This window comes from Dasypus novemcinctus, chromosome 9 (genome assembly GCF_030445035.2).
Source record: "Dasypus novemcinctus isolate mDasNov1 chromosome 9, mDasNov1.1.hap2, whole genome shotgun sequence".
NCBI classification, from domain to species: Eukaryota; Metazoa; Chordata; class Mammalia; order Cingulata; family Dasypodidae; genus Dasypus; species Dasypus novemcinctus.
Window position 1 is genome coordinate 101571968 of NC_080681.1, and position 12759 is coordinate 101584726.

The 12759-nt window shown below is 45.6% G+C and overlaps 1 protein-coding gene across 9 annotated transcripts in view; it reads left to right on the forward strand.

Annotated features, from left to right (window-relative positions):
* The window catches only part of PHC2 (polyhomeotic homolog 2), a 130672-nt gene that overhangs the window by 106346 nt on the left and 11567 nt on the right, over nucleotides 1-12759 (forward strand). For all 9 annotated transcript variants that reach the window (XM_058303941.2, XM_058303943.2, XM_058303948.2 and 6 more), the window contains 4 exons: nucleotides 7929-8131; nucleotides 9872-10001; nucleotides 11103-11217; nucleotides 12229-12370. In XM_058303941.2, coding sequence (XP_058159924.1) covers nucleotides 7929-8131; nucleotides 9872-10001; nucleotides 11103-11217; nucleotides 12229-12370 — 590 coding nt within the window. The remainder of the gene's footprint in view (nucleotides 1-7928; nucleotides 8132-9871; nucleotides 10002-11102; nucleotides 11218-12228; nucleotides 12371-12759) is intronic.

Below are 12759 nucleotides of genomic sequence, written 5' to 3' on the forward strand. Positions count from 1 at the left end.
TCATCCTACAGCCCCGCAGGTGCTGCTGCCGAGTTTGATCTTGGAGTCTGAGGTCCCTGTTGCAGGGCTCAGCTTGTGGACTGGGAAGCAGTTCCTGCAGCTGTTTGGAAATCCCCCATTGCTCCCGTTGTCCTGAACTGCATGGGGGAGGGCGGCTGTTCGCTCCATTGATTCCTTCCTTCTAAGCTGGGGGTGGCAGCTTGGAAAACATTCAGCTGTTTACAATTCAGCTTATGTACACTTTGGCTGGGGATTGTGGGTGAGTCAGAAGGGCTGCTCTCTTTGCCTGTGTCCTCAGAGACAGCATGAAAGTCAGCTGTATGGTAATGGCTGCCAGCGTGGGAGGAGGGGCCCTCCTTAGCAGATGCCTTAACCAGAGTTGCTCAGCCCTGCCAGGACTGCTGGGCCATGCCCCAGATGCTCAAGAGCCAAGAAACATGTCTGCTCTCCAGTCTTCTTAACCCAGACTCAACAAGGTCATTTTGCAGGGACACTGAGGGCAGGTCTGCAGCATCTGGCTCAGACTCTTGTTCTGCTCGCCAGCTCCTTGGACACCGAGGTGTTTCCTCCTGTGACTGGAAAACCCACCATTTTGCTTGGTGAAGTCCAAAGGGACCTCCTGTCACTACTGCCCCTCTCTGGGAGACGTCCTTTAGAGGAAGGTACTCTGAGGCCATGACATCTGTGCTAGAGAGTCACAGCCTGCTGGGTGTTCTCAAGGCAGGGAGGTCTTGTCCTGACTGCTTGGTCCCTAGCAGAGTTGAAATGCTTACAAACATGTGGCTTTGCTTCCTCCTGCCTTCAGTTACCCTGGAGACCCCAGGGTGGGAAGTGACCTACAATTTTCCACCACCAAGAACACCTTTTGTGTGTGCTTTAGAAGACACAGTCTGCCAAATAAATGGCATTTACTCTTACCTTCATTCTAAAAGACACATTTTCAACATGTACATTCTGCAGTTGAGATGTAGGTGCATGTATAATCAATCTGAATTTAGTGCAAAAACTTTTGTGGGGAAAATGGGTCATCTGAAAAACTGATTGCATTTTAGAATCAGGGAGATATGCTATTAAACAATAGCATATTTAGCACTATTGAAGATAAATGTGCTATTTCCTTTTAGGCTTTTAAAAATACAGGATCTAGCTTGTGGGTTCTCATAACTGTTCAGGAATCCCTTTTGGGATCACTCACCCAGATCATTCTCCATCCCACAAATATCTGGCCTCTGCTTCAGAACATCCCAGAATGCAGCTTACACTTCCTGTCCCCTTTTTCCCAGATGTCCTCATTCTTTCTCAAGGTTAACCAAAGCACACCTTTCCCTCTGCTCTAGCAGCCCACCAGGGAAACCTAAGGAACTGAGTTCTGTTCTGGCCTCTGCCACTGACTGACTTTTGTGCCCTTCGGTAAAGTCATCTCACGTCTGAAACCTGCTTGCCTCAACTAGAAAATTAAGATATTAGACTCAGGGTCTTTCTAACTCTAATCCTTCATGATCCAGTGATTCTAAGTGCCCTGGGATCCAAAACCCTCACCCCCTCCCACCATACCTTCTGTTCCCTAAATTGGGAGGAAAGCAATCTGCTTATCCTAACCAAGTGATTCACAGTAGGGTGTGAATGACTGAAGGTGTGTATTTGCATTTTAAAGAAGACTGTTAACCAAATGAATCTCTTTAATTGATGGCTGCTGTCAGGGTCTCTTGATAGAGCCCCTATCTCTTTTCCCCCCTCCCCTTCCAACCCTCCCTTTGGGGGTCAGGAGGAGGTCAATAAATGGATGCTTATGAAAGGTCATGCCTCTCTCACTTTCAGAGTAGCCCTGATTTTTTGAGGGCCTAGATATAACTAGAGACATTGTAAAGGGTGGCCCACAGGCCTTTCCACAAGGAATTCTGCCCTCAGTTACTATCTTGTAGTACAGTCTGCTGCTCAGATCAGGTGTGCTCAGCATCTCCTCTCTCCATCTTCTGGATATTGTTTCAACATGTGCATCACTTTGCAGGTGCTCCAGTTAGACTCTCTCTATAGCAAGCAGTTCTTTAGGATTTTACTGTCACCCATCCTGGCCACATGGCTGAGCCGACTAAGCTGAGGTACAGTAAGCATAACTTACATGCCAGGGGCCTGGAGAGACCACTCTGTTATTTAGGTGACCTTATTTTGCCATTTGTTTTGCAGAATTTGCCGCAGGCAAATAATCCATTTTATCACCTACTCTGCTCCCTTAAATTCTTCATTAACTCCATTAGCTCCATCTTACTCCTGCAGTAGTCAAACAGGGGTAGTAAGAAGTCTTCTGAATTAAAATATTCCCTTTTCCTCATGTCCAGAGAAAGTGGAAATCAGCCACTGACCAAGCGGAGGGGGTCACAGGAGAAATTCTGCTTACTCTCCGTTTCCTCTGAAGTCAGGTCTGCAAGGCTGCTTGGTTTAGGGGCAAATGGAATGAATGGTAAGGCGATCTGAAATACCCATGGCAGCTGTCAGTGCTAAATCATATTCCAGCGTAACCAATGGCTCTTCCCTCATCAGTGCACATAAATAACATCCACCTGGTTCTGAAGAGACCCAGATTTTGCCCAGGTAGGACCATTCTGACAGGTCTTCAACACAGCCTCTTGGATGCCTGTTACCCTGGTCCTGAGGGCGGGGCCATCTTTACAGGCACCTGCCTGCCTCTGTCCCTAGAGGACATCCTGTCTTTCCAAGTGTCTGGGGCCAGTAAAAGGGTTTCTAAGGGCCCAGGGAATCCAGAGTTATGACGGTGGAGGCTGGCCTCCAGACTTCAGGACTGACTTGGTGTTGTGCCTCCCATTTGCTGAGGAAATCCCCACTCCAGCAGGAAGAAATGGACCAAAACCTAGCCCTCATTCTTCATTACAGCCATGTACCCAGAAATGCCACTCCTAGGCAGGCACCAGCCTTGCTGCTGTCAAATTATTTTAGCCTCAGAAAGTTATTTGCAAATCTCAACTGGTGCTAGGCTACTTTGTTTTGGTTCTAGGGAGAACTGTGCTGTTCACATCAACAGTGAAGATTGGAGGCCATGGGTTCCATACACTCCAGTCCAAAGAGGATTAAACTTGTCTTCTATATTGACCTTGGATTAGCCCCCAATAACTAAGACAGAGCCCCCTGTCTAGAGAAACTTGCTCTGCCCAGCAGAGGAGACCAACCCTGAAGCAGATAATTTCACAAACAGGAGCACAAAGAAGGACCACTTACTTGGTGATACTCCCTAAGTTATTCTGCCTCTGTAAGGACTGTCTGCCAGGCCTACTGGATGAGATCAGAATTGAGACGCAATTGAGAGGTTGAGACAGTTCATGTAATGACTCCCCAAAACATACTCCTCTGTTCATCCTGACCTGAATACTTGGCCTTTATGGTCAACTTCAATTAAAGGCTCAGTCCTACCTCGTCCGTTCCTACCACTACCACCACCACTGAAGAATGACTTTCCTTTCCTCCCCTCTGGTCCTCACGGTGTCCTTGCCTCCACCTTTCAGTTTCAGGTGCCTGACTCTGGTTTAAAGGCATTTGAGACCTGTGGGAATCCCTGGTAGCACTTACAGCTTCAGGACTGATCAAGAGAATTGAATCAAGTAACGAGTAAATTCCAAAAGAAAAAAATAAATAAATTCCAAAGATAGAGTATTTCTTTGTCTGCCGTCTTTTTATCTGGCGTCAGGGGCCAGCAGGGCAGGTTTCTGCAAGTTTCACAGTTTAACTGCCCTCTTTCCCCAAGCAGGCCTCAAAGCAGTCTGGGAGAGTGGGAAGCAGATTAAATTAATCTCAGTGGCTGAGCTTGGCAGGGGGTAAGATTATGTTTGGTCATTCCAGAAATAGCCCAAACGCCTTTGTTACTAACGCTGATAAAGTATTGGCCTACAAGATGACTGCAAAGCAAAGTAATTGCAGGCCTTTGTATATTCATAAAACTCTCCCTTCTGTCCTGTGGATTCTGTCTTTCCTGTAACCCACCCCAGAGTTATGGAGAATGATAGTTTCTAATTTTGTGGCAAAGGGTTTATTTGTTTTTTATCTTAAGATCCTTTTCTTTAATCCAAAATTTTCTTTGCACCCCAGAGTTCAGCATTGGTGCTGTAACTTCTGAGCTGGTGAATTGTATCTGTTCACTAGCATATTTGTATGAGGAAAGCATCTGACTTCCAGAGTGATCCCCCATAGATCTGAGAGACTGGGAAAAGGAGTGGAGGGAACGAGGACTTGAGCAAGGAGAACGGAGAGTCCATAAAAGGAGACAAAATATCAGAAGCCATTTGGTGATGAGTATCAGTGAAAGGTGGGAGGCAGGGAGTGATCCCAGCCTTCAGAGGAGAATGATTTAATTCCATAGAAGTATTATAATCTCCCTCTATGAAACAAATCTTAGCAACCACATCTCTTAGATGACTATACTTGCAATAATTATGTTTAGTATTGACTTGGTGCCTGACTTTAAAAGATGGAGGCAGCAAAGACCTGGGATGGTGATGAACTTGTTAGCTTTTTATGTAAGAAATTATTGAAAGAGCAGAGGAGGTTTGGCCTGGTAGAGAGGTGGGCGGATCATGAATGAGATCTTCATGACCCAAGAGCGGCACCTCCCATGTCTTGAGCATTTCCTAGGTGTGCATGCCCTGCACTGCTGTGCATTAGTCCTCACACAACCCTAAGATATTGTTATCCTTATTTTGAGGCTGGTAAAACCGAGGCTCAGATGGGTAATGACTTGCCCAAATTCTCTGAGTGAATGCTGGAGATAAGGCTCTAAGCCAGGTCAAAGTCTGTGTTTTTTATCATACAAATCTGATACTAAGCCTTGTCCTATATCATCTAAAGGGACAGAACCAGGATAAGTGGGCAAAAATTAATGAAAGACAGATTTTTGGCTTATTATAAGAAAGAACTTTTTAATTGAACTGCCATATTTTTAAATTTACATGAGCTTTGTAATCTTAACATTTATTCATCATTTTAAATAATATATATATTTGCCTCTTTTCCTATTCAAAATATTTTAAAATAAAAGCAGAGAAAATGTAAATGCAGGCTTAATTATTTAAAATATAAAAGCAGGGCAGCAGACTTGGCCCAGTGGTTAGGGCGTCCGTCTACCACATGGGAAGTCCGCGGTTCAAACCCCGGGCCTCCTTGACCCGTGTGGCACAGGCCCATGTGTAGTGCTGATGTGCACAAGGAGTGCCGTGCCATGCAGGGGTGTCCCCTGCGTAGGGGAGCCCCATGCGCAAGGAGAGCGCCCCATAAGGAGAGCCACCCAGCGGGAAAGAAAGTGCAGCCTGCCCAGGAATGGTGCCGTCCACACGGAGAGCTGACACAACAAGATGACGCAACAAAAAGAAACACATTAAGATCCCCATTCCACTGACAACAACAGAAGCGGACAAAGAAGACACAGCAAATAGACACAGAGAACAGACAACTGGGATGGGGGGGAAGGAGAGAGAAATAAATAATCTTTAAAAAATAAAATATAAAAGCATAATTTGATTAATTAAATAAATGTAAGGAAACTTCATTTGATTGATTTTGTAGTTAACTGAGGGACTCCCAATTACTCATGCACAGAATATGAAAAATTTTTTTCAGTTCCCAAACACCTCTACCATGTAGAATGGTTAATTCCATAAGAGAAGTAAATTGTCTATCTCCACAGAATAGCTGAAGCTATTTTTAAAAAGTTTTTTTTTTTCCAAATGAATATAGACACTTGGGGGATTTTTCTAACTTGCTGGCATGACTATTTCAAACAAAAAATAAATGACACAAAAAGATCTCATCCACCACATCTTTTGGATGATTCCTGCTCAGCCCTAAGGTTTATGGTAGTTAAATTACAGAGTTGGTGAGTCCTAAAGCATGTGTCACAGCCAACTCTTTTGTATCAAAAAAGATTTATTTTAGTTTATTGAGCATTAGGACTGTTGGTAAAAAAAAAATAAACAAACTGGAAGCAGCACAAGACCTGTTGTGACCCCATTGTAAACTTTTTTAAAATGTGTCTATTCTGATTTCTACACCATGCAACATAATTAGACTGTATGGATTCCTATTCCATGTTGCAGTTTTGGATTTCTAACATGAAAAAGAGCATCTTCATAGAAAGTTTTTTGTAAAAATTACGTACACAGCAAATGTCCTGAAATAGTTTTAAAAATATGTATCACACACACACATCCACAACACTGTACCAGGTTATGCTTCATATTAATAGCCTTGTTATGCTAAAGAAATAGCTTTTTCTTTCTTTTTTTTTTTTTTTTTTTTAAAGATTTATTTATTTTATTTAATTTCCCCCCCTCCCCTGGTTGTCTGTTCTTGGTGTCTATTTGCTGCGTCTTGTTTCTTTGTCCGCTTCTGTTGTCGTCAGCGGCACGGGAAGTGTGGGCGGCGCCATTCCTGGGCAGGCTGCTCTTTCTTTTCACGCTGGGCGGCTCTCCTCACGGGCACACTCCTTGCGCGTGGGGCTCCCCCACGCGGGGGACACCCTTGCGTGGCACGGCACTCCTTGCGCGCATCAGCACTGCGCATGGCCAGCTCCACACGGCTCAAGGAGGCCCGGGGTTTGAACTGCGGACCTCCCATATGGTAGACGGACGCCCTAACCACTGGGCCAAAGTCCGTTTCCCCTTTCTTTTTTTATTTTTCTTTTTTAGGAAGATCCAGGTTAAAGGCAGTCCGAGCTCACTGGTCAGTTGGTACTGGTAGCAGATGGCCCTGCGAAGGGGGCAGGGGGAGAGTTAGAAAAGCGAGGTAATGAAGTGTTTGCACCTCTCAGGCAAGGAGGCAGCTCAAAAGAGACTCTTTGATGTGTGGGCGAGGAGGACTGTTGTGGTGTGATTCTATAGATACACCTCACCACACATTTTGGAGCACTCTATTAGGTCTCTCGGGAAGACTACCAGGTCTGTGGAGGAAGAGAACTTAGGAACGGAGGTCCACAGAGGGATGGAAGGAGGGGCTCTATAATTTGCTGAGGGTCTGTTTGGGTATAGAGCTGAGAGCTGAGCAAGGGGCTTGACTAAGAGCACTTCAGTAAAAATCGCATAGAAAATCTCAGCTCTGCCCACCGGATTCCTCGACAGAAAAATAGAATACATGGATATCTTAATGCAGTGACCCCAAATAACCAGTCTCTGAGTGGTCAGATCTATATTACAGTCTTCACTTAGAGTTCAGTCCCCAGAAACCCTTTGCCTTCCTCTGGGGTTCAGTGCTTAGATTTTTCACAGGGCTTTTAAAACCCAGGCTTTCCGCACATAACCTTCTAGAAAGTCCGTTCAACCTCTCTCGCCCAAACCCCATCATACCCTAAACTATGTCCAAAGGTCAATGTCTTGTCCTGGTTTTCGATGTCATCTTGAATGCATAATCTCCCTTGAAGTGAATGTCACCCTATTTGTCCATGAAGACCAAGGTACTTAACTCTTCAAAGACAAATTCTGTCTCTCTAAATAACCTGGTTGAACTTTCTTAGCACAATTGGAAATAAAGCAGTACTGCTCACTGACTGGCTGCATTGTAGCAGAACTGGTAATAGGCATGCTTGGTGATGTGTCCATTGAAGCTGTACCACTTTTAAATAGGTCAGTGAGGAAGGGGACTGTCTGGTTTGCATTGTTGCTTGGCTCCACAGGAAAAGCCAGGTCCCTTTTGAGTCCTGGCTTTCTTGCTGCTGACCTAGACTCTGGTTCCTTTTTTTTTTTTTTAAATATACTTTTTTATTTTTTTTAAAAAGATACTTAGATTACATAAATGTTACATAAAAAAATATGGGGGATTCCCATATGCCCCACTCCCTGTCCCTCACATATTTTTGCACATTAACAACATTCTTCATTAGAGTGAACCTCTGATTCTGATTTCCCTCCTGTGTTTTCCTACTTTCCCTTGTACAGAGGCAGGGCAGGGCATTGTTCATGCACTGACCGACCTCAGCAGCCCCGGCATGACCTCAGGGAACGGAAACTCTGCCTCCAGCATCACCGGCACTGCCCCCCAGAATGGTGAGAATAAACCACCACAGGCCATTGTGAAACCCCAAATCCTGACGCATGTTATCGAAGGGTTTGTGATCCAGGAGGGGGCGGAGCCTTTCCCGGTACGGACTACTTCTTTTCCCCTCTTTTTTTTTTTTTAAGTATATTTTGGATGTGTATTAGAATATTTTTACATTTCCATGTAAAATTTCTGAAAATGTAAACAATTTGCTCTTTCCCTGTTAATTTTCCCCCAAAAGAATGTCAGAGGCCATTTTCTTTCTAGGATTTAGTATTTTGCTAGGGTGCAGAAGGGGTCAGTCAGTGATCAGAAATAAGTGGCAAGACTGCTTGGGTAGCAATTTCTTAGGGAGTTCACATTGGGGTATTTAGTAAAAGATGATGGCCTTTGGGAAATGAGTCCTGGTTCAGTTTTGAAACAGTTCTTGAGCTGGGGTTCAGTCATCTCACTGTTATCTCCGTGTGTGCCAAAACCTCTTGAGAGACAAAACTGTTGGCTAGTTAGAGAACATAAAGAATGTATGTGGAACTGAATTCTCAAAATATATCCAAAATGAAGATGGGGAACAGGGTGGCAGCCTGAGACTTGTTCTCTAGAGGAGGGCCTTGAAAGGGGAGTGAATGAGATTGACAGGCAGTTTGGAAAGGGCACAATCAAATGTTACCAGTTAAAGCATAAGACCAAAGGGAAATATAAAAGCATGAAGAATATGTTTATTAGGAAACATCACCCAGAGCTGGCTGTGATGTGAATTAGCCAGGACAGGTGGTTCCCATAGGTGGGCAGGACTGCAGAGCCAAGTGCATACTAGCTTCTCTTCTGATGAAAATTTTTTGGCTTTGAGAGACATGCCATTTTCATGGGATGCCATCTGCCTTTTCCTTATTTTTGGATCCATGAGCATTTTGAATAGTCAACAGAAGACTCTGAGCTTGATTGATGAAGTTGGGTGAACTACCTTAAAATGCCACAAAATGTGTAGGTTCTTGTCTTCTTTCCCTCTGGAAGTCATTCAGGGCCAGAGGCAAAGAAATCCACCTGGAGCAGCCTGGCCATAAGTAGCTCTAGCCCTGTCTCACATACACCCTCATTAGACTAGGTCCTCCCCTTGGGCTCCTGGAGTGACATCAGAAACCAGCCGATTTCACAGGGTAGATGAAGATTGAATTGCACCCCCAGCTTGTCTCCTTAGAGTCAGATACCATGTGATCTGGCCACCAAACTGCCTAAACAGATGGTGGAGCATAGCAGTGAATAAGGCACTCTGGGGTCCTGGCAACCATAGAGGCCATTTCCTCTGTAGCCCAGAATCAGTTCTTCCTGCTCTCCTCACAGTGCCTGTACCTCTCTGGCTTGGGTGGGGCAGTGGTAAGGTGAAAGTAGCAAGAAATCAAAAAGTGGGTGCTGAACCTCTGTCTGGTCTCTCATATATACCCTGTTCCCACACACACACAGACTCAGCTGTGTCCAGCTCTGGTGACTCATGAGTACTGGATCCTGGCACTTGATCTGAGGTTGTGGGAAACCTGATCTCTGCCTCCATGTCTGCCCCTTAGATACTTGGAAGAGTAGGTATTTTCCTAACCTCCTGAGCCATCCGTTGGTCCTGGACTAAAGCCACCTCTCTACTTTGGTGCCCACTGGCTTCTTGCCTCCTGAGCTGAACAGCAAAATAGGCCCTTGAGCAGGAAAGCCCTACTTGGATGATGGTGTAGGGGAAGTTTGAGGAGGGTTAGATCTATGTACCTGGATTCTTTCTACATGTAATTTTGATGAGTCTGGATAGTAAGGAGCATCTCCCGCCTAACTCTCATGGCCTCCATGTCACCCTGTCCTCTAGGTGGGACGCTCGTCCCTGCTGGTGGGGAATCTCAAGAAGAAGTATGCACAGGGGTTCTTGCCTGAGAAACTTCCACAGCAGGATCATACCACCACCACTGACTCTGAAATGGAGGAGCCCTATCTGCAAGGTAAGCATCTTGGACCCTTAGTGCTAGGCATTCTGATTTGGTGGCCAGCACAACACTGAAATGGGAAGTAGGCACTTCCTTTCTTGGTATCCATGGCTGACCTCTGAACCAGGGAGTTTGTAAACCTGTCAGTCTACTGAACATTCCCACCCTATCCCTTTTCAGCCTCTACCCCTAGAAAATGGGGACAGGAAAAGTAGGAGAGTCACTTGTCACCTCCCTCTCCCTCAGCACCCCACCCCATCAACCACAGGATTCTAAGAGCTGCTTTTCCTATGTGAATCATTAACAAGTTATGGGAGTGAATGTAGGGGCATCACCAGGCATGCTATGCCCTTCTCTGACTGCCTCAGGAGTCTGCACTAAGGACTGGGGGCCAGCTGTGAGGCATAGGAGTGGCCAGGCAAGGGACCACCCTTTCCACATAAGCCACTGCCTAAATGCAGGCTGTGAAGGCAACAAAATTCCTGGGTTCTGTTATCCTGGTCATTAGCCAACTAAACCAAGCAAGATAGGGTGGGTTGGGAGAGTATCTGAGGTATTTCCTATGAGTTTCCTGCTTCCTTCTGTGGTCATAAAGAGAGGCTTGTTCTTCTCTTGTTTTGCCTTAGATCCATAGCACTTAGAAAGTAAATGTCAAGTACCCAAGGGCATAGACACCCTAGGGCAGGGGTTCTTTTAACCAGGGGTCCACGGATGCCCCAGGGGATCTGTGGAAAGATTTAAGGAAATCCATGAGCTTGAGTTGAAAAAATCTACTTATTACCTTTATTTTTTCTAACCTCTAACTGAAATCCTTCACTTATGAATATATGCAATAAATAAATTACAGTAGTATTCACTTCACCTGACTGGCAGAGGGGTCCATGGAACAAAAAAGGTTAAGAACCTCTGCCCTAGGGTACTTTCTGGGGAGAAATACATAACCCTTCCAAAGACGGTAACAAATACTATTTGACATTTTCCGAGTTAGATTGCTGCTGCCTATCATAGTATGGCAGCAGGAGGAAGAGGCAGAGTAGAGTAGAGAGGCACCTACTCTGGATCATCAGCGTCGGGAGTTTCTTATTCTCCATGCTTACCCGCTTCTCTCTCTTTCAGAATCCAAAGAGGAGGGGACCCCCCTCAAGCTCAAGTGTGAGCTCTGTGGCCGGGTGGACTTTGCCTACAAGTTCAAGCGTTCCAAGCGCTTCTGTTCCATGGCTTGTGCAAAAAGGTGAGTAGTGCTGGCCCCACTGCTGTGCCCTCCCCTTCCCTTCCCCCACATGACTGCATGTTTGTATCCTCCCTCTATGTCCCATCACCCTCCAGTAATCATCCACCCCAAGAGGCCACATGTATGGCTTGTCCAGCTTTCTGCTTCCTTGGCCTGCCTAGAAGCAGCATCATGTCAGTACTTCACCAAACACTGGAAGTCAGAACCCCTAGGAGCCAGATCTGAGAGAAGAGCACAGAAGCTAAGGAAAGGGTCCTCCTGGGTCCCACTGGTACCCATTCTTTTTTCCTATCCTTGGCATATACCATCTACTTACGGTAAGCCCTCCACTGGACACTGCCCAGAACCACTGCTCTAGTGACAGATGTTACCTTGGTGAGCTTTCACCTCAGCTTAGAAGACTAATGATAATAAAAAACCACTGTCATTTATTGAGAGCTTGCTCTGCAGTTGGGCACTGTGCTAGTTATTTGATATGCCTTATCTAATCTTCACAATAACCTGATAAGGCAGGCATTATTATTGTTCCCTTTATACAGGTTAGGAAACTGAGGCACAAAGGGTTTGGATGCCAAACTAGAATTGAGTTGTCCTCAGCCCTCATTCCCCTCAACCTTTGCTGGCACCTTGGCAGCCCCAAGCTACTCTCCAGCAAGACCTTGGGTAGTGTTTACTGGCAGAGGTAATTTGTATAGCAGAATTTATCAGTCATGAGTTTTTACCGAGATCCAGGTTGTTGTGACAAGCGCTTTACACACATTATCTCATTGAGTTGTCGTGCCAGTTTTAGAGAGTGAGTGGTATTATCCTCAACTCCAGATAAGGAAACTGAGCCTCAGAAGGGAAGTGACTTGACCAAAATCAAACAGCTGGTAGTAAGTGATACAGTCTGGATTTGAACCAAATAGATAGATTCAGCTTTTCTTGAATAGCTTGCCTGCTCTTACCTTGCCTAGAGCTTAGAAACCCTGCTGTCTGCACTGTCTTCCCTCATTCCCCTGTCTTTAACAGGTACAACGTCGGATGCACCAAACGAGTGGGACTTTTCCACTCAGACCGGAGCAAGCTGCAAAAGACAGGAGCCACAACACACAACCGCCGTCGGGCCAGCAAAGCCAGTCTGCCAACACTTACCAAGGATACCAAGAAGCAGGTGAGGGAGTGGACAGAGCCTGAAGCTCCATTCTCAGAAGTCCCCACCAACCTCTTCTTCACACAGCCCCAGACACCACATTTCTTTTCAGCTGCTGACTTCAGTACATTCTGTCACATTCTCATTTCTCACAGATCTCTTAGATCAAGTCTTCCCTATGTCCTTTATTCTGTTTGCTCCATTTAGACCCATGGGTGCTTAGGAGGTAACTTGCCCTTTTCAGTCGCCTTGCCCTGACATCACTCCTCACCTCTCAGTCTACCTCCGTCCTTGACTTCTGGGGCCATGGAAGTAGGGTCACCCCAGCCTGGCCCCATGAAGAGTCATGTCTTACTGTGGAGAGTTCGATGAGAAGACAGCCTACATCCTGTACCTTCCCACTTTTTTTC